This window comes from Leopardus geoffroyi, chromosome D2 (assembly GCF_018350155.1).
Source record: "Leopardus geoffroyi isolate Oge1 chromosome D2, O.geoffroyi_Oge1_pat1.0, whole genome shotgun sequence".
Taxonomy (NCBI): Eukaryota; Metazoa; Chordata; class Mammalia; order Carnivora; family Felidae; genus Leopardus; species Leopardus geoffroyi.
This window is the reverse complement of record NC_059334.1, coordinates 87276647-87296244: the sequence shown is the minus strand read 5'-3', so window position 1 is coordinate 87296244 and position 19598 is coordinate 87276647. Positions and strand designations below refer to the sequence as shown.

Here is a 19598-nt window from a genome sequence, read left to right as displayed (position 1 = left end):
GAGAATAGTGACTGGACACATAGGCCCTTTTGAGTCAGCGTTGCTGGAACTTTTATGAGGAATCTCGGATCAGATGTAGGCTCTTGAGGCTAAGAAACCAGGTCAGGCTTTGCCTTCAGGACCTAGAAATTTGGATGAATTCCTGTCTTCTCCGGGTCCCCGAGGTGCCCTGGGATTCCTGGGTCTGTCAAGAAGTGACGTCTTTACTCACCTGCAGGGCCAGGAACCCGTGAGCAGGCATCAGGCTGGCATTTCCGGGCCCGTGGTAAGCGTGGACCCCGTCAGCTCAGAGGAGGAGTTTCTCACATCTGGCCGAGTGATTCCACGTGCCGCGCTTTCAAATGTGGCCTCCCAGTCAGTCTTGGTGATAGAACCGATGGTTTTAATCACGTCCTACTGCTAAGAGAACAGATTCCCGTTGAACCTACACAAATCATCAGCGCGGAAGTCAGAGTACTTGGTAGCAGTTGCTAAATTTTGGAGGAATCAGGTGGGGAGAAAAGCCAAATGTCCCCATCCCGTTCCAAAGCTATAATCTACCAGACGGCTGTGAGCTGTAGACAGCTTGAGGGAAAGGAGAAATAGGATTTCTTAAGTCTGGAAAACCAAACATTAAGGAACCAGCCATGTTTCAAACACAGGTCAGAGATGTGGCGATCTCCCTCACGGGTTCCTTCGGTCCCGCGTAATTAAATCTGGTGTGCTCCATTCTGGGCTGTCAGCTTCTTTAGAGTTTCCGAAGGTCTCCTCTGGCTCAGGGGCACGATCACACAGTTTCCAGAAACCTCTCTCCCAGGGTCCCTGTGAAAGCCGGTCCCGGACTTCCTGCAGATGAAACTCTCTCGTCTGTACGTGGTTATAAGAAGCTTTCCACAAAGTGTCGGTAAACCAGTGACCGTCTCCAGACAGGGACAGACCGAAAACAGCCGTAGTTAAAGATCTGATGAGAGGTTATTGCAAAAGGTGGTGCAGTTGACAAGGAAATTAGGTTATTTCTACGGTATGTGACGTTTCAAGATCATTGGAATTACGACCGATTAAACAACCGCTGAGGATGTTGATAAGCTTCGAGCCATTTTACATAACTTCTGAAACATGTATATCACAGCATATGTGCATACAAATGTAACATAAAGATTTAGCAACACTTCTGACTTCACCGTTTCCCTGTGTCACTTCATGTGTCAAATAAGCCTAATTAATGTAACCTCTGTATTTTTATAAGGAGAAATAACAAATCTTTTTCCTCAGGGACCCTCTGAAAACCCCAAAGTTAGTTTGAGGTCAAAAAGACTATTTTATTTCTTTATTTTTTAAATTTTTTTAATTCATTTTTGGGAGAGCGTGAGTAGGGGAGGGGCAGAGAGAGGGAGACACAGAGTCTGAAGCGGGCTACAGTCTCCGAGCTGTCAGCACAGAGCCCAACGTGGGGCTCGAACCCACGAACCGTGAGATCATGACCTGAGCCAAAGTCTGATGCTTAACTGACTGAGCCACCCAGGCGCCCCAGTTTGGAAACTATTTTTAAGTAGACATTTGTTATTGTGGAAAAGTTCATTTACAAACTTTTGGTCTCCTTCCATCTATTTAATTTTTTTTCTCTTTTTAGTAATTATGCTTGGGTTGCTCTTGAAAATTTCATGAGACGTTAAACAGCTACCTACCTATCTTCTTAAGTGAGTATTATTATTTTTTTGCCAACAAATTTTGTAGCATAGAGGTAAAATGAACTTACTTGACTAGTAAAAAGCCAGGTGGAGAAAGTCGTACGTCCGCGTTATATCTAGTGTCAACAACTCTGAAGACGCATCTGTGTTCGTTATGGCAGCAAACTTAAACTAGCTTTTCTCCACTGAAGATTTCCTAGATCACGTGAACTTAAAAAAAAATGGGGTTAGTTTCTGTATTTCTGAGAGTTTTAGAATACTTAAGCACATAATACTTCCTCACTTATTTTCCTTCAAGCCGCCCGGATGAGCTGTTACAAATCCTTTGGCCACACCATCCCCCGGTGGCAAATGCGCCACACGAGGCAGGTGTGTGATCATATAAAACTCACTAGTTTAGGAAAGACCAAAGCGCATTTCTAGGGGCGCCTGGGTGACTCAGTCGGTTGAGCGTCCGGCTTCGGCTCAGGTCATGATCTCGTGGTTTGTGAGTTCAAGCCCCGTGTCGGGCTCCGTGCTGACAGCTCACAGCCTGGAGCCTGCTTCGGATTCTGTGTCTCCCCCTCTCTCTGCTCCTCCCCTGCTCCTGCTCTGTCTCTCTCTCTCCTTCAAAAATAAATAAAAACACGAAAAAAATAAAAAATAAAAAAAAAACGCATTTCTGGAAGTTGAGGTCGCCTGTGTCCCACCAACATTTTAACCGGCTCTAGTGGAAAAGACTTTTAAGAGGGTTTCACTTGTCAGTTTAGTCCCAAACAGCTCCCTTCTTGTTTCCTTCGATTGGAAGTCGAGTTATTTCCCCAGAAGCTTGTATTTCCTCCAGAGGGCTCGCATCTAGCAAAGAGACCATCTGTGCATCTCAAAGGCACCAGGAAAGAATGTACATTTTCATCAAGGAGTTCTGGGATGTCTTTTCCTATTATCAAGGACTTAGGGTAGTTTTTAAGTTTTTCTTTCCCTACGGATAGGGTAGTCCAGTGACTTTTTGTGGTGGGGGCCCAAACGGGAGGGGTTGGTGCTGAAGGAGTTTGGTCACTCCCAGTGAGGGACCGGCATCTGGGGTTGGGGGAGCACAGGTGGAGTTTCCAGGGGGTGTGGGCTTATAACTCCCGGCTTTGTCTCACTACTGAGGCTCTAAGTAGCAAGACATCCCTGTGAGTCTTCCGTTAATTTAATCTCCCCACAGGCACTGCCAGGACATTATTTAGGATGAGGGCACTCTAAAAAATCCTTTTAGGAATAACAGTCCAAATCTTTAAAGGCATACCTATTTTAATGGGATTTTAAATCAGCTGGCCTTTGTATGGCTTAAAACCAATTAGCCTTTTATGATTTAACAAAGGACACAGCTGGTGTCCCCAAAGAGGGCGCAAATGATGCGGGCCTCCCAAGGTCCAGGCTTTCTGCCAAAGACAGTAAGAAGGCCAAGAGCCTTGTTGTCACAGGAGGTCAAACAGCTTCGGGCTCCCATGAGGTAGGACGCCTTAAATCACGGACCTGCTGGTCTATCACTGGACAGGTGATGCTGGACACTTTCCCAGCACGAACAGGACAGGTGGGGAGAGATGACGGTGGCCCCTGTGGTCTCTGTAGGACAAGGGACACAGAGGACAGCATCGGGAGGCTGAGGATCTGTAACCCGCCGGCCCTGACACTGAGGCTGCACGTCACAGAACCAGGTTGTACAATGATTGTCTCCTGCCCCTCTGAACTTAGAAAGTAACTGGAGACACCCTCCCCCCTCTCTGGAGCAGGCGGTGGGGACGGAGGGCTGACCTGAGGAAGGAAGGACCGTTGCCATCTGTGGGGCCCATGTCAGGCTCTGGGTGGGGGCCCCCCAGGCCCTTCCTGCCCTGTCGTGCTGGGGCCCATAGCAGGGTCTGGAGGGGGGCTCCCAGGCCCTTCCTGTCCCGTCGTGCTCCCCAGAAATCACGGAGACAAAGCTCTGCCTCCACTCCCTCCAGGTTTTCGGCCGTGATCAGTTGAGCTCTGAACCTTCCAGGACACAGAGCCCAAAAATTCAGGGAGTCTGGGTCTGGGCTCGGCTCGCCCTGCCTCCTTCTGGCTGGGAAGGGCCCTTGAGCTGTGGGTGCTGGTGGCCCTGAGGTCAGCTTGCTGCTCGGCTGGGCTCCACCTCCCCCCAGGTCCCCGGCCCAGCGAGCTGAACCCCATCAGCACTGCCTACGCCGATTTCCTTGGAGATGGCAGGAGGGACCGCGTGGCCGCCCGTGTCCCCAGCCACGGGGCCGCAGCGAGCCTTTCCAGAGCACCTTCAGATGCACGCCGGGAATCCACTCTCCCTCCGTGTCGGCACACAGACAAGTGGGCCTGGCAAAAGTTGGGGGGGGGGGGCACGCAGATTTGCCCTTGGGATGGCTCCCAGGCCCTTACCTGGCAGCTGCTTGATGGAATCCGCGAGGGTGGCCAGGCTCTGGGGGCAGCACAGGCCTTCAGAGCCCCGGGGGACTCAGCCAGGCTCAGAGTCACAGAATGCGCCCCCTCGGGTGGAGGCGGAGGTGTTTCTGGAGCTCTGGGCTTCTCCGCCGGTGACCCCGGCCAGGAGCCCCTGTGGGCAGTCCGCCTGCCCCCGTGGGGCCCCTCAGATCGTCAGCCAGTGGGAGAGAACTCCAGCCGTCCCCATTCAGCTCAGAAATCTCGAGGAAGAGCGTCGGGAGAGCAGAGGGGACAGCGGGTGATTTGGCTTTTAATTGCTGTGATCACACTTGATCAGACGCATTTGCATAATTGCCTAGAGCTGCGGTCTCGAGGCTCCTTCAGTCTGCGTTTCTGGGTGACGTCCCAGACCCGAGGCCTGGCTCACCGAGACACGGGGGAGCCGGTAAGCCCACTCTCTGGGCCGTGTTGACAGCTTCCGGGTGCGGAAGCCCGGAGAGCGCCTCGGCTGCCCATCCCGTGGACGAACTTCGGGCCGTTTGGCTGAAATGAGAGGAAAGATTCCAGAAAGGGAACGGTTCTCACGCTAATGGCCTTGTCTGTGGGAGAGGCTTCACAGACCTCGTGGTCTGGCCTGGCCTCCATCCGGTCTCCATCCGTCAAGGCCCCCGAACCCTGCGTCTGCGCCCAGAGCATCCCCGACGGCTCGGAAGGAGAGCGTTTCACAGCAGAGGTGGATCACGCGGCCCAGTGACACCGGCTGTCCCTCACAGCTCCCAGGACGTGGCTTCCTGAGGCCACTGCGACAAATGACCACGTGTGGTGGCCCCTCCCTCTGGGCGTCACGTTTCTGCCATGGACTGAACTGTGCCCCGACTTCCCATGTTGAAGCCCCCCTCCCCGTGTGATGGTATTTGGAGGTGGGGGCTTTGGGGGGGCTTAGGCTTAGCGGAGGGTGTGCGGGCGGGCGGGTGACGGCATTCGTGTCGGGCACCTGTGGAGGGGAGGGGAGGAGACCAGAGCTCTGTGCGTGCGCCCACGGAGGATAGGCTGCTGAGGACACGTGAGCACCGGAAGCGGGCCCCCACCAGGAACGGAATCTGCCAGCACCTTGGTCTTGGACGTGCAGCCTCAGAGCTGTGAGAAATGAGTCTGTTACTGAAGAGGCCGGGTCCGTGCTGCCCGCTCTGGCCCAGACACCCTGCCCTGCGGCTCACGTCTCTCACCGCCTCCCGCTCATGAGGACCCTGCCGAACAGTCCGGGATGATCTCCCGGGAAGGTCACGTGTCACGGGGCTCAGGGACCAGGATGTGGATGTCTTTGAGGCCATTGGCCAGCTGAGTGTGGCAGAGACAAAGCCGTGGTCAGTGGACGTGTGAGCACGAGAAGTCCTGACTTCTCACAGGCTTGCGAGCCAGCGTAACGTTCACGTTTAGCAGGTGGGGAAAGGGAGGGTCAGCCGCCGGGGAGGCCGCTGGACAGCCGGTGAGGAGCGGATGACGGAGGACGGGCCCAGGGACGAGGGCGGCCCGAGGGCTCCCGGACAGGGGTCTGTCTGCTGTGTGTGGCCACAGGGGCCCGGAGAGCAACGGGTGGGTCCAGGGGGCGGGGGCAGCCCTGTGGCTTGGGCATCTCTTTCTCAGACCCAGCCTGGCGCCCTGCCTCATCCCGGTCAGCAGGGGTCCCCGAACATGCAAGGTCCCCACGGGGGAGCCGGCGGGCACAGTGGTCACTGCCCCCGTCCCCACCAGGAGAGCTCTGCCCGTCCCCACGCCCCTTGGGGACGTTTTTATGACTGTTTATGCTCCTGTCAGAGAAGTGACCCCCGCTGTTCCCTTTGGGGGACAGTCAGGAGGACGGGGATGGCTCCAAACCTCTCTCTGCGTGGGAAGGCCTGGCGGCAAGGTTAGGACAGGACATTGGTCGTGGCCTCCCTTCCCGGCCCCGCTCTGCCCCCCCTCAGGGACGGGGCTCCTGCATGTCGGGCCCCCCCAGTCTGAGCAGAACAACGAGGGTGGGGGGCCTTGACTCTCGCGGCCTCAAGAGCAGATGGGGGTCTTTGGACGCCCGGAGCGACGCAGGTCTGAGGTCAGGTCCCCGGCCCCGGACTGCGGGCTTTCTGGGGAGTCAGCCCAGCCAGAGGCAGTTGTAGGCAGAGCTCTGCGGGGGTCTCGGCGGCCTGCACGGCCCCTGGGCGGGTTTGAGGTGGGAGCTGCCCAGGCGCATCACGCGGGCGTCACGCAGATGTCACGTGGGTGTCACGCGGGCGCCACGCCACACGCCTTGCCCGTCTGGGGCTGGCAGGGAGGTGTGCCCGGTGCTGCTGTGCCTCACGAGGGTCCTGTCCCTGGAGGATGGGGGGACTCAGCACACAGGCTGCTCAGTTGTGTCCGGCACCCCGAAGCCAGCAGTCACCGCTGCCTCCCCACCGTGGGGCAGCACTGCCACCGGACGCCCCCACGGTGACGGTGCAGGAGCCAGAGTGAGGGGCGGTGCGTGCCCTGTGCTCAGTTCTGGTTCTGCCGCATCGGGTACGTCATCGCCGTGTCCCGCATTAAATGGCACAGCCTTGCGGTTTTGCTTGGCCTTATGAAAGTCGTCACACGTGCTTAACAGTGTTTATAAATACAGTTTCAGTGGCTGTGTGGCATTTCGTTGAGCTCACTTGCCCGGTGTCCATAAGGCTGCTGGATGCTCAGGTTGGTTGAAAGTCTGTGATAAGCAGTTTGCTCGACTGGTAAACATCTTCTGAAAAAAACCCACAAAACACCTTCGTGTCTTAGGATGTGTTCCCAGGTGAGGGACCGTGGGCTTCACCCAAGAGGGCTGCATCCCGCGGGTTTGGCCCGCGACCCTGATGCTCACTGACACTTCCGGTCAGGTCCAGGCCACCTGCCTTTGGGTGGGGCCCTCAGACCGTCTCCCCGCTCCTCAAGTTCCCCCAGCTCCGGCTACTTGAACCCCGGAGCCCAAAGGCTGTGGGGACCCTCAGGTGTGACTTGAGTTTTCTGTCCTCGAGAGGTCCCTTGATGACTTGAGTGGGGAACGTGGCCCCCGGCCTGTGATTTTGTGCGTTAGCCCCGTTTGCTGTTGGAGACCTTTGTCCGTGGCTCTGCTGGACGCCCCTTGGCCACTCGGGCGCGCACGAGTCTATGCTGCTTCTGTGGTTCCGCTGTCCCTGCACCCCCACCCTCTGCCCAACGTGTGAATGCCACCGACATCGCGAATGGACTTCGCAGCTCCGTGCTGGGTGGGATTAGCACTTGAGAGCCGTGCAGGGGCCCCGCCATTGTAGGAGGGTCCCTGTTGCTCTGGGGATGGTGGCTCAGGGTTGACGAGGACGGCAGCTCTCACGGCTGGGGCCTTCCCAGGTGCAGGGCTCTGGCCGAGGGGTCTCCCCACTTCGTCCCCAGCGGCCCTCCAAGCCAGCTGCTGCTCCGAGCCCCAGGAAGGGGCAGTGGGTCACCGCTGGCGGTGGGGGTGGGGTTCCTGGGCCCCAGCGCCGTGCTCCTGGCTGGGTCCCGCCTGCTTTCCGAAGGCGCCTTGTGCAGGAATTTGCCCCACCAAAGACATCCAGTCGTTCCCGAGTCACGTCTGCCGTGGCCAGCGTGGGAGGTGGGGTGGTGGCGTCCGCCTGAAGCGCCCTCTGCCCCCAGGTGTGCATCGTGCAGAAGCGGGACACGGAGAAGATGTACGCCATGAAGTACATGAACAAGCAGCACTGCATCGAGCGGGACGAGGTGCGCAACGTGTTCCGGGAGCTGGAGATCCTGCAGGAGATCGAGCACGTCTTCCTGGTGAACCTGTGGTGCGTGAGCCCAGGCTGGACCCGCCGCCACCCTCCCCTGCCCCCGGCACCCCTCCCCGCTGCTCCCCCCTCTCCTGCCTCTGGGATGCCCCGACGCCCCCCACCCGCCCCCCACGCGCTCACCTTCAGGTTCCCCAGGGCCAGCGCCGTCCAGGCGTGCGCGACGCGCGTGTTGATGCGGGTTTCCCACCCGCGGGAAGCCCAGGCTTTCCCCGGAAGGAGGCCTGTGGCCCCTGGAGTTTCTGGCGCTAGAGCCAGTGGGGGAGAGTTTTGGGGGCCTGAGTTCCTCCCTAGAATGGTCGCCAAGACCAGCCCCTGAGGGGAGGCAGACACAGGCCGCAGTGAGATCACCCTCCTCTCTCCTCCGTGAGCGTCGGGCTGCGTGAGAGTCCTCCCCGCCGGGGTCCTCCCCGAATCCTCCCCGACAGCCTCCCGTCCTGGGGTCTGTGCTCCCCGATGGGTCACAGACCTGGTGGCGTTCCCGAGGGCCCTCGGTGGGCGCAGGTGCTGCGGCAGCTGGGGAGGCGTGTGAGAGACGAGGCCTAGCCCCGCCCCCACTGGGAGCCGAGGGTCCCGTTAGCCCAACATGGAGGGAGAGGCCGCCCGAGCGGCATCGGGGACGGAGGCGGGGACGGTGCACCGTTGAAAGTGACCTGGTGCTAGCTCCTGCAGGACGCATTCAGAGCCGCAGGTCCCCCTTCGCTCATTTACCTGGGCCGCAGCAGGTGGGAGGGTACCGTGCCGTGGACAGCAGCCCGCAGCCAGCTCTCCCCGTCGGTACCGGAACCGTGGTCCCGCCCCGGGGGGGAGACCGGGCAGGAGGAAGGAGCTGGCTGTGCATGGGGGGTGTGGCCTTCCCCACGTGGTGGTGGGAAGAGGGCGAGGTGCTGAGCAGGGCCCAGGGCCTCCTCCAGCCCCTCACCCCTGCACGCGGCCCCGGGCCTCCCTCACTGTGGCCCGGTGTCCCTACGAATGTCTAGTGTCCAGGCAAGCAGAGAGGCCGGCGGGGCCACACGGTGTCGCCGTGTCACCGTGCTCCATGGCGGTCTTCTCGGCATCCTGGGGCCGTGGTTCTAAAGCTAGGGGCGTCCGAGCACCCCCCAAACCCACCCACTCTGTGCCGGCCAGGGAGGGCCTCACTGGGCGGGCCTGCTTGCAGCCTCTCAGGAAGGGGCTGCCGTGTGTGGCTGACCCTCAACCGTGACACCGGCCCTGGGGCTTGCCGAGATAGGAGACCCAGGACTTCCCGCCTGGGGGGCCTCCGCTTCCCTCCACACCCTCTGGGGCTCTCTCTGGGAGGCCACGTGCCTAGTGGCCAGGAGCACGGGCTCCTGCATCAAACTCCTCCTGCTGCGGCAGACGACGTCCCGTCTGTGGAGCAGGGGTGGCAGTGGTCCCCAGTGCAGAATTAGCGACGCACGTACACGGACAAAGTGGTCCACGTAGGAGGACTGAGGGACGTGACCCGTCAGCATGATGTTTTCCTGCCCTGCTCCTGCGGCCAGCACCCCAGCCCCACGGGCGGGCCTGCCGGGGATGCCTCCCGCCACCAGGACGGGGCCGCCACAGCCTCAGCTCCCGGCGTGGGAGGCCGCCTGCTCTGGTCCACTGCTCCCCAGGACTCCTGGCCTGTCCCGGAGCCTGGCCTTCCGAGTCCCTTTGCCCTCTGGTCCCATATCCCCTCCCCAGGCCACCTGCCCCTGAGATGAGGACAGGGTGGCTTCCGGTGGGCAGCGAGAGGAACATCACGTGAAAAAAATCAATTCTTTGTAACTTTCTTCTTTTTTTTAAGCTTATTTATTTCGAGAGACAGAGACAGAGACAGAGACCACGAGCAGGGGAGGGGCAGAGAGAGAGGCGGAGGGAAAGAGAGAGAGGATCCAAACAGGCTTTTTGCCTGATGGGGGCTCGAACTCACCAACTGTGAGATCATGACCTGGGCCAAAAACAGCTGGACGCTTAACCGACTGAGCCCCCAGGCGCCCCGTGACTTTATTTTGGAAAGAGCCAGTTGCTCAAAAGTAAGACTGCCCCCTGAGAGCTCACAAAAGGAACTACAAAATGGAAGGAGGTCTTTAAATGTTGTCTTGTTACTACCGTTATCTTCGTCATCACCATTGTCCTCATCGTCACCATCCCCACCCCCACCCTCACCGTCACCACCATCCCCACCACCACGGTTGTTAGCAGCGGCCCCTTGCCCAGCACTGCCTGAGCATTTCGCCTTGAGGTCTCCATTCCTTAACGGTCCTCCAAAGCAGGTGCTTTTATCCCCTTTGAGAGAAGAGGGGCAGCAGGGAAACGGCCAGAGACGATGCAGCCTTCTCTCCGTCGGCCCCTCCCATGTCTCTGCCCCCAGCTGGGCTTCTCCCATCAGGACAGGCCCCTCCATCTTTCCCAAGGGTCCCGGCTCAGAGCGGCTCCCGAGCAGGAGCCGGGTCAGCACCCTGGGCGGGACCCTGCCCCCGGAGAGTGCCCGTGGGAGGTGGGGGTTCGTCGGGTGTGGCGTCTGGGGATTCCGTCTGTGGACGGAACTGCGACCCCGGCTCCCCAGCCGTGCGCGTGTGCCAGGTCCTCCCCCGGTGCCCGCAGGTACTCCTTCCAGGATGAGGAGGACATGTTCATGGTGGTGGACCTGCTCCTGGGCGGGGACCTCCGCTACCACCTGCAGCAGAACGTCCAGTTCTCCGAGGACACGGTGAGGCTGTACATCTGCGAGATGGCGCTGGCCCTCGACTACCTGCGCAGTCAGCACATCATCCACAGGTGTGTGCCTACCCGGTGGCCTCCCGGGCAGGCCCCTGCCTGCTCTGGCCACCCCCTGCCCCCAGGTGGGGCACCTGGGCCAGCCAGTGCCTGGCTCCAAGGCTGTGCACCTGATGTCCACCTCGAGGTGGGTCCGAGGCAAGCAGCCCCGGCTCGGCCGGGGTCAGGGCGGCCCTCACCTGGGCTGTTCAGCTGCCGGCCCCGCCACCCCTAGCAGGAGTCCATTTGCTCATTGCCGTGCCCCTGGGGAATCGGGCTGATTGTAACATTAGCTGAAAGCAGGTGAAGTTAGGAAGACAGAGCTGTATCCGCAGAACGAAACGAGGAAGCCCATGTGGTATGTTACGAAGTCAAGTAGACGGGGTCTCTGCGTGTCTGCCTAGGGGTTCTGCTATCTGGTCACGGTTCAGGCAGCCAACATTTACTGAGCAGGGTGAGGCCTGAGGCCAGTTGGTGCAAGGCAGAGGCCCAAGTCGTCAATTCTGTGCAGCCCCGGGACTCTGAGGAGAGGCCAGCCCGGGGGGGCTGGGGAAGGGCCAGCCACGAAGGGGGGTGCTGGGAGAGGAGCCAGCCTGGGGCTCTGGGGACGGGGTTCTGCTGTCCTCTGGGGGTTCTGGCACCCTTGTGTCCCGTATGTTCCTGCTGTCTTCCTGGCCTCACCCGGGTGGGAGGGGCACTTCACCAGAAACCAGAACGGCTCCTTTCACCTGGCTCGGTCAGAATTGCCAGGTGGCATCTTCCCAAGGCCCACTTGGGTCTCTGGGGCCTCTGCCTTGAGTGGGGAGGGGCCGTGAGGGAACCGCCAGCCCTGCCAGGGACTGCAAGGCACAAACGGGGCTCCTGGACCATCTCCCCACTTCCTGCTCCCGCAACAGGGACGTCAAGCCCGACAACATCCTGCTGGACGAGCAAGGTGAGCCTGGGCTGCGGCAGGCTGGCCGTGGGGGCGCGCGCCCCGCCCACAGGATGCCCCTCCAGCCCTCGGGACACCGGCTGTGTCTTCTCTCCTCGCAGGGCACGCACACCTGACCGACTTCAACATCGCCACCATCATAAAGGACGGGGAGAGGGCCACCGCCCTGGCGGGGACCAAGCCATACATGGGTGAGCCGCGGCCACCAGCCTCGCACCCGCCCGGCCAGCCTGCTGTAGTGCGGGACAGGCTCGGACAGACGCTAGGTGACGATGTGAGAGCTAGGACACACTCCTGGGTCGGCCCACCGCCCACACCAGGTGGGGGAGGGTCCCCCGGGCGGTCAGCGGGGGAGGGGACCCGCGGTTCCGGGATGCTCAGTGGCCTCTCCCTCCCTGGAAAGCTCCGGAGATCTTCCAGTCCTTCGTCAGCGGTGGCAGCGGCTACTCCTTCGAGGTGGACTGGTGGTCAGTGGGGGTGCTGGCCTACGAGCTGCTGCGTGGATGGGTACGGAGCTCCTGGGGGCGGGGGCTGGCCCTCGACCTGAGCTGGCTGTGTCCCACGGAGGTGGGGGGGGCCTGAGTGCCTGGGAAGGGATGAGGCCGTCCCTGCAGGTGCTCAGGGACAGTCACCCGTTCCATGGATGCATACTTCCAGTGCGGTGTCTATGGAGAGTGGTGCCTGAGCCAGCGCAGGAGGGAAGCCACCATGGGCTCTGGGGGCGGGGAGGGCGGTGGGGGGGGAGGGGAGGGGCGCTGTAGGGCCAGGCAGAGGAGAGAACTGTCAGTGGGGCTGCGTCCTTGGGACCTCCCTGTGGGGTCCCCTGCTCTCACCCTCTAGCCCTGGGAGGCTGGGGCCCTCCCGATCCCTCCTGGGGGGCCTCCGAGGCCCCGCACCCTCAGCCACACTGCAGGACCCCAGCCTGGAGGAAGGTGGCCGCTCCTGGCCTCCAGGGCCGATCCGCCCAGGCCGGGGCATCCATGGGGGTGATGTGCTTCCTGCCGGGCCAGAGGGGCGGCCTGTCCTGGCCAGTTTCCCGGCCTGGACGCAGGCGCGGCCCAGACCCGGCATCTTCCTGGGAGCGGAGGCCGTGCTATGTGTGTGCTGGGGGTGGGGCGCTGCCTCGGGGCCTCTGGGTGGCGGGGCCCCTGCCGCAGCACTGCCTCCCCTGCCCCAGAGGCCCTACGACGTCCACTCCAGCAATGCCGTCGAGTCCCTGGTGCAGCTGTTCAGCACGGTGAGCGTCCAGTACGTCCCCACCTGGTCCAAGGAGATGGTGGCCCTGCTGCGGAAGGTGAGTCCCCACCCCCCCCACCCCCCCCCCCACGCTGAGGAAGCACCGGCTTCCTGCGTGTGCACGTCCGTGTCGCTCCCGCCGGGCTCTCTGTCATCTTGCGGTAGCTGGGCCAGTCCGAGCGCTGGCTGTGAGCCGAATGCCATGTGCCCGTCACCAACTAAATCCCATGACCCGGCATCACCCCATTTCACAGATGCCCAAACTGAGGCGCAGGCCCCCCTGTCACACGTGTCGGGGGGAGGGTGTGTGCAGGCTCTGGCCTCCTCTACCCCGACCTTCTGCCAGACATGGGTGGCCACTGCCTGCTGCCAGCAGTCGGGCTCACCCCCCGGGAGCACACGAAAAAGACCCCAGACCCCCCCTTGCACCCCCCACTGGCTGAACAGGTGGCTGCAGCAGCCAGGGGACCTCAGTCTGGCAGGGACCCAGGCCAGTGCTGCTATCACAGTGCCTCGGTCCGGTGTCCAGGCCTGGGCTGGGGCTGCCCCTCAGCCGGCCCCACCGCCTTCCACTCAGAGAGTCGCACACGGGCGCCTCCGGGGTCGGGACCGGCCATTCAAGAGCTTGCAGGACACACCAAGGCCCAGCCGGCCCCCGTCTCCTGGCCCACAGGGCCCTCCCTGCCTGTCCCCCCTGCTGCTGGAGACCTCCGCCCCTGGAATGACAGACGGGCAGCTAGCGGCCTCTCCCAGTTCCTGAGAGGCTCTTAACCCAGCCTCCACCCCACATGGCTCTGCCCACCCCTGCCCAGGTAGCTCCCACGGTGGACCTGGGCCCCAGAGACCCAAGCAGGGAGTAAGGGCCATCTGTGCACTAAGCCTCACGCCTCAGGGACGCCTGGGATAGGGTTTGCTGCCTTCTCTCTGAGACAGGGACAGGGACAGCATGTGAGGGGACACCCAGCCGCACTGACCCGACCGCACACGCCACCCCGAGGCTCCCAGGGGCTGTGTCCACTTAGTTCCGGCCTTAGGGCCCTTCCTGCCGTTCACCAGGCCGAGGCTGCCACCTGCTGGTGGCTCTTAGTCAAAGGTCCCCGTGGACCCCACACGCCCTCCACTGGCCTTGGGCTCCAGGGGCTTGGCCAGATTGTCCCCTTGGCCACATGACTGCACTGATCTGGAGTCAGTGCCCCCTTTCCTTGCCTGACCCTTGAGATCCTCTTAGTGGGGTGCCCTGGCCTGGGGCAGGTGGCCAGCTGTGGGCGCCAGGGCTGTGCTGGGCGTGGGCGCCATCTGACGTGGGTCGCGTTCCAGCTCCTCACTGTGGACCCCAAGCACCGAGCCTCCAGCCTACAGGACATGCAGGCGGCCCCATCGCTGGCCGGCGTGCTGTGGCAGGACCTCAGCGAGAAGAAGGTGGCACCAGGCTTTGTGCCCAACGTAAGCCTGCGGGCGGTGGGCGGGGCCCCAGGTGGGCGGGGGCCGACGGGGGTGGGGTGGGGCTCAGCTCCCATCCCCCCCACAGAAAGGCCGCCTGCACTGCGACCCCACCTTTGAGCTGGAGGAGATGATCCTGGAGTCCAGGCCTCTGCACAAGAAGAAAAAGCGTCTGGCCAAGAACAGGTCCCGGGACAGCAGCAGAGACAGCTCTCAGTCTGTGAGTGGGGGGCCTGGGGTGGGGGTCCCCCCCCTCCCTCCGGGGCACCACCTTGAGACCCACCCCCCGGCCGAGCCCCTGGCTTCCTCTCCTCAGCAGGTAGAAGCGCCTCGAGATCCTTCCTGCTCCTGGTGGAAGGGCTCCCGGGCCCGCATCACTCCCACCTCTGCCCCCAGGGGCACATGCATGTGTCTTCTCTTACAGGGACACCCATCACCCACGGGTTAGGACCCACCCTAGCCCCGATGACCCTCTCTTTATGTGACTCTGTGTCACGTTCCAAGGAGCTGGGAGTTAGGACATCACTCTAGGGGGACACAGCGAAACCCACAGATACCCCTCGCCTGCCCCAGGTCACAGAGCTTCTCCCGGGAGGGTGGGGGCGCTCCTGGGGAGCTCGCGTGTGAGCGCGGGATCAACCCTGCACCTGTCCCCGAGGGACAGCTGGTGCTCACAGAAGCAGCTGGGGTATAGGTACAGATGGCAGCAGTCACAGCTGTGGCCTTCCTGCCCCTGGACCGGTCTGAGCCGGCAGAAGACCCCAGCCCTGGTGCCGCCTCCTCGGGCCTGCCCCTGGGCACAGGCGTCAGGCGGGGGCTGGGTGTCAGCCACGTTCACCACACTGCCCGGTCCGGGCTGGGGGGGGGTACCCTGGGAGCCTGGACTCTGGACTGCTGATGGCGGCCCCTGGTGTTCAGAGGTGGGACTGCAGGTGTGGCCCCGCACGTTTCCCTCTGGGGCTGTTCTGTTGTGACCGTGGGAGCACGGACGGACTCTGAGCGGCTCACGCGAAAGCACCGGAACCACACTCCTTATCTTTCTATGATTGCCAAGAGCCGTTCACCTGTCCTGAGACACTCGTCGGAGACATGAGCTGCAAATAGTTTCTTCTGTTCGGTGGCTTTCTCTTTTCTCGTCGGGTGGGGTCGTTTGCGACATGTTGATGCAGTGCGGTGTCTCCACTCCTGCTCTCTTATTTTGTGCGTCTGGCGTCTTATCGAAGATTTCCTTCTGCGCTTTCTTCTTCGCATTCTATCACTTCACCTCTCGCATTTAGGTCTGGGGTCCGTTTTGAGTTAACTTTTATGGGTAGCGTCAGGTCCACGGTCACTCCGGCACGTGGATGTCCACTCATTCCTGTGCTGAAGACGCTGCTGTTTTCCCGTTGAACTGCTTGGCATGGCTTTCAAAGACCAATCAACCCAAAATAAGCGTTTCCTGGAAGCACAGTCACCCACCTTGGGTGCGTGCACGCCGGCCCTAGCCCCTCCCCTGTGGGCACTGGAAGGACAGCCCTGTCACGTCGGTGGCTGTGTGCCGCACACAGAGCCGTGCATGGTCCATGCCGGTAACCTGCCGCCTCGGGCTCCGCAGCTGTGCCTGGAGCTGCCCTGGGCCACATGCGCCACGGTCCCCATCGTCTGCCCTGAGCCAGGTGCCAGGTCTCCATAGTGAGTGGGAGGGTAACGGGGAGTGGCGTCCTTGTGCCCTGAGGGCTCGAAGGCAAAGGTACGGACTTACGGTCGTGACGGTGGCACTCGTCACTGCCATTCCATTCTGGTGCGGACTTGTTTATGTAGATCTAGGCTGCTTTGTTGGGGGGGTGCAGTTTCAGGAGCCTCTTGGCCTCGTGCATGGTACAGCCGTTACCCCACAGATCCAGGACCAGCTACGAGGGCTGTAGCAGAAGCCAAATGAGTGGATTTTGATTATGCACTCAGGGCAGGGGTGGGGGGTGTTGGGGGCCAGCCACTGGGCGGGGTGGGGACCCTTGCTCCCACCCGGCTGCAAGGTGGGCGTGGCCAAGCGTTAGCTCAGACCCTGTATCCAACAGACTTCCAAAGGTACACCCGGGAAATGGTGTGAATTTCCATCAAGGTGGCTGGTGACAGCTTTCTCTCGTACCCTTGAGCTTACTGTGCATGTGTGCGTGTGTGTGTGTGGGTGCGTGTGTGCGAGCATGTGTGCACGTGTATGTGCATGTGTGAGCATTGTGCACATGTGTGCACGCGTGAAAGTGTGCACACATGTGTGCACGGGTGCACGTGTGTGAGCATGCCTGTGCGTGAAGGTGTGCGCACGTGTGCGAGCATGGGTGCACTGTGTGAGCGCGTGTAAATACGTGTGTGCGTGTGCACGGAGATGTATGTGCACGTGCGATGTGTGCACATATGCGTCTGTGTGCGTGGGTGCACATGTGTGTGTGAGCAGGGGCTGGCTGTCCGTGTCCCTGGCCCTAGGAGCGCTGGGACCTATTGGACACCGCTAGGCCCGGGCACAGGGGGACCTGCTTCCCGCTGCACGGTGCGGCCGGTTACAGGGCTTACTCCCACTTGGCTGGGTCCGGATAACTTGGGTCCAGGCTCGTGCTGTTCTGGCGCACCATCATCACCGTGGCCGCCGGGGGGCTCGGTTCTAGAGCAGCGTCTCCTGCAGAGCCCAGGTGGTGCCAAGCTGCTCCATGGTGCCCTGCCCCCTCACCAGCTCAGTCGTTAGCGCCTCGCTGAAAGGAATGACCTCTGGGCCCCCCAGGAGAGCATGGTTGTCTGAGGGCGATCAGTTCTTCGATGTTGAGTCTGTCCGCCCTTTCTGGCTGCCCACCTCTCTTGAGACAGCACTCGTCCCGGGCTGTTCTGGAATCTTCAGCGGGCCATCATTCCTTCCAAGTTTCCAGGAGCTGCCCGGCAGCATGTTAGACCCCCTCCAGGGTTCTTGCCCGGGAGTTAGCTCCCGGCCATGGGAGGACGCCCCACACCCACACTGTCCCTCCTGCGTATGCCCCACACCCGTCAGGCCTCCGGGCACCCACCCAGCCTCTGCTCCTGCACCAGGCGGTGCCCTTCTGACCTTAGCGGGTCTCACACAGGCCCTGCTGCTGGGGGCAGGTGGAGGCAGATGGGTTGGGGGGGCGGGGAGGTGCTGCTGTCCTCTGGCGGGGAGGGCCCTCTCGTGGCCGGAAGGGGCCATTGTGGCCACGTGTGTGCACTCAGGCCCTCCCAGGTTTCAGAGGCCAGCTCTGTCTCCCAGGACCTTGGCTTTGATGCAGGGAGGGGAGGGAGCCAAGCCAGGTATGGTTTTTGGCCCAGGTTTTGTCCTGCAGTCCTTGCCTTCATGGTAGCGTCTGCCCTGAGGCAGTGGCTGGGCTTCCAAACTGGGCACCCTTTGGTCACTGGCTGAGGGTCGCCCAGGAGATGCAAACTCCCAGATGTTCTGGCTGCCTGAGGGCAGAGTTTCTCCAACAGCCCGGGTCAGGTCTCCACAGAAAGCCACAGGGGCAGGCCACAGCAGGGGAAGAGACAGGCTGGGAGGGACGCTCGGGAACCCATCTGAGGGGAGGGGAGGGAGTCTAACAGCATCCATTACATTCATTGGTATGTCTTTCTGACAGGAGAATGACTACCTTCAGGACTGCCTTGATGCGATCCAGCAAGACTTTGTGATTTTTAACAGAGAAAAGTGAGTGCGTGCGCTGGGGGGCGGGCAGCAGGGCGCCAAGAGGAGGCGGAGGCTCTCTGGGCCACACAGGTCCTGAGCCCCGGCAGCCATAGGGCATCAGGGGACCCGGGAAGCAGGTCCCCACCCTCCCAGGGAGGGAGAGTGGGAGGCCCCTGCTCAGGCTTGTGTGGGAGGGGAGGGGAGCTTGGGAACTTGCACTTCTAAACTGAGGTCTAACAGCCAGCCTCTCCTGAGGACAGACTCCGCGGGCTTCCCAGCCGGAGGTGATGGCTGGGCAGTCCTACAGTCACGTGGACTGACATCCCTCCCTCGTGCATGCCACAAACTTTGCTGAATGTCAGGGACCATGGGACAGAAAGGGCACAGCTGGTTAGCAGGAAGCTATGACAGGCCTCAGACAGCTAAGACACCTGCTGCAGTGGAGGGAGGAAGCCCAGCGCTGCGGGCCCAGGAGAGGGGTGGTAAGGTGCAGCACGGAGGGCTTCCTGGAGGAGGCAGCTCTGCACTCCAGTGACCAGGACGATGTGTGGGCACTGGTTTAGGGCACTGGCTGCCATCCTGGAGGCCGGAGGCCTGGATAAGGACACTCAGGCAAGCTCTTGACAAACTTTGTTCCAAAACTGCTGACCCACAGGACATGCCCTTAAACTAGGTGTCCTTCTCAGCTCTGGCTCCCCAGCCCCACTGCTGCAGTCTGAGGCCTCAGTGGTCAGGCAGGGTGCTGCTGGGCTGGGCTGACCCCTGGCCCACCCCATGCCCATTCTCTGCCCGCTGCGGTGCCTGGAGGGGCACTTCTTCCGGCGAGTCCCTGGGGGACCCATTCTGCAAGTCCTGGGCCAAGGCCAGGGTTGGGGGTGGCCAGAAGTGTCCTGCGGCTGCCGGAGACGCTGCAGAAAGCCCCTCCTTGTGTTCCCCCCCCCACACACACAGGCTGAAGAAGAGCCAGGACCCCGCGAGCGAGCCGCCGCCCGCCCCCGGGGCCGGAGAGGCTGCGGAGGACCGCGAGGGGACGCGCCCCGCCCTGTCCATGTGCGGCCCCATCTGCCCCTCCCGCCTCACCGAGAGTTAGCTCCCGCTGCTTTGCAGACTCAGGTCTGCCAGGAGGACAGGACGGGGTGGCGGGCAGAGGCCCAGCGTGGACATTCCCCGCCGAGCAGCCCGGCCCCTCCCAGCACAGACCCCGGGCCTGGTGGCCCCGCTGCTCCCTGGCCTTGTTTGCACGGGGACGGGCTGACTGCCGAGCCTGCTCGAGGGCTCTCCGTGGCCCATGGCAACCGCCGGGAGTGGGGGACACGCCCCGGTGGCTCCGTTACCTGCAATGGTGGCAGGAGGCCTGCGGCCTCCGCTGGTGCCCCCCCACCCCCACCCCTCCGGCCCACCACTGGCAAGTCACAGAGGCTCCAGTGCCACCAGCCTCAGCTGTACATAAGCCCTCGGCACCGGCCCTGCCGTCGGCTGCCGGACGTCCGTGCACTGGCTCCCCGGGGCGCACGGAGTCTCGTGCGGAAAGGTGAGGAGTGTTTTTATAGACACACTGTTCTGGCGACTTCTGCTGTGTTTCTGTACAGTTGTCACCTCTGAGCATCACGACCTAAGAGCTGCTCGGTGTCCAGTGTCGTGCGTGTTGTAAGCCGGCAAGGGTTGTACAAAGCTGGGGCGGGGGGGAGGGGGCAGAGGCGGAGCCTGCTGGCGGGAAC

The 19598-nt window shown here is 61.7% G+C and overlaps 1 protein-coding gene across 3 annotated transcripts in view; it reads left to right on the top strand.

Annotated features, from left to right (window-relative positions):
* STK32C (serine/threonine kinase 32C) overlaps positions 1-19502 on the top strand; it is a 95012-nt gene extending 75510 nt beyond the window's left edge. For 2 of the 3 annotated variants that reach the window (XM_045439314.1, XM_045439312.1), the window contains 10 exons: positions 7719-7870; positions 10463-10636; positions 11512-11549; positions 11651-11815; positions 11953-12056; positions 12727-12843; positions 14103-14228; positions 14314-14445; positions 17834-17901; positions 18832-19502. In XM_045439314.1, coding sequence (XP_045295270.1) covers positions 7752-7870; positions 10463-10636; positions 11512-11549; positions 11651-11815; positions 11953-12056; positions 12727-12843; positions 14103-14228; positions 14314-14445; positions 17834-17901; positions 18832-18970 — 1182 coding nt within the window. In that variant the 5' untranslated portion in view covers positions 7719-7751 and the 3' untranslated portion in view covers positions 18971-19502. The remainder of the gene's footprint in view (positions 1-7718; positions 7871-10462; positions 10637-11511; positions 11550-11650; positions 11816-11952; positions 12057-12726; positions 12844-14102; positions 14229-14313; positions 14446-17833; positions 17902-18831) is intronic. The other variant, XM_045439313.1, reaches the window with a different exon arrangement.
* The last annotated feature ends 96 nt before the right edge of the window (positions 19503-19598 follow it).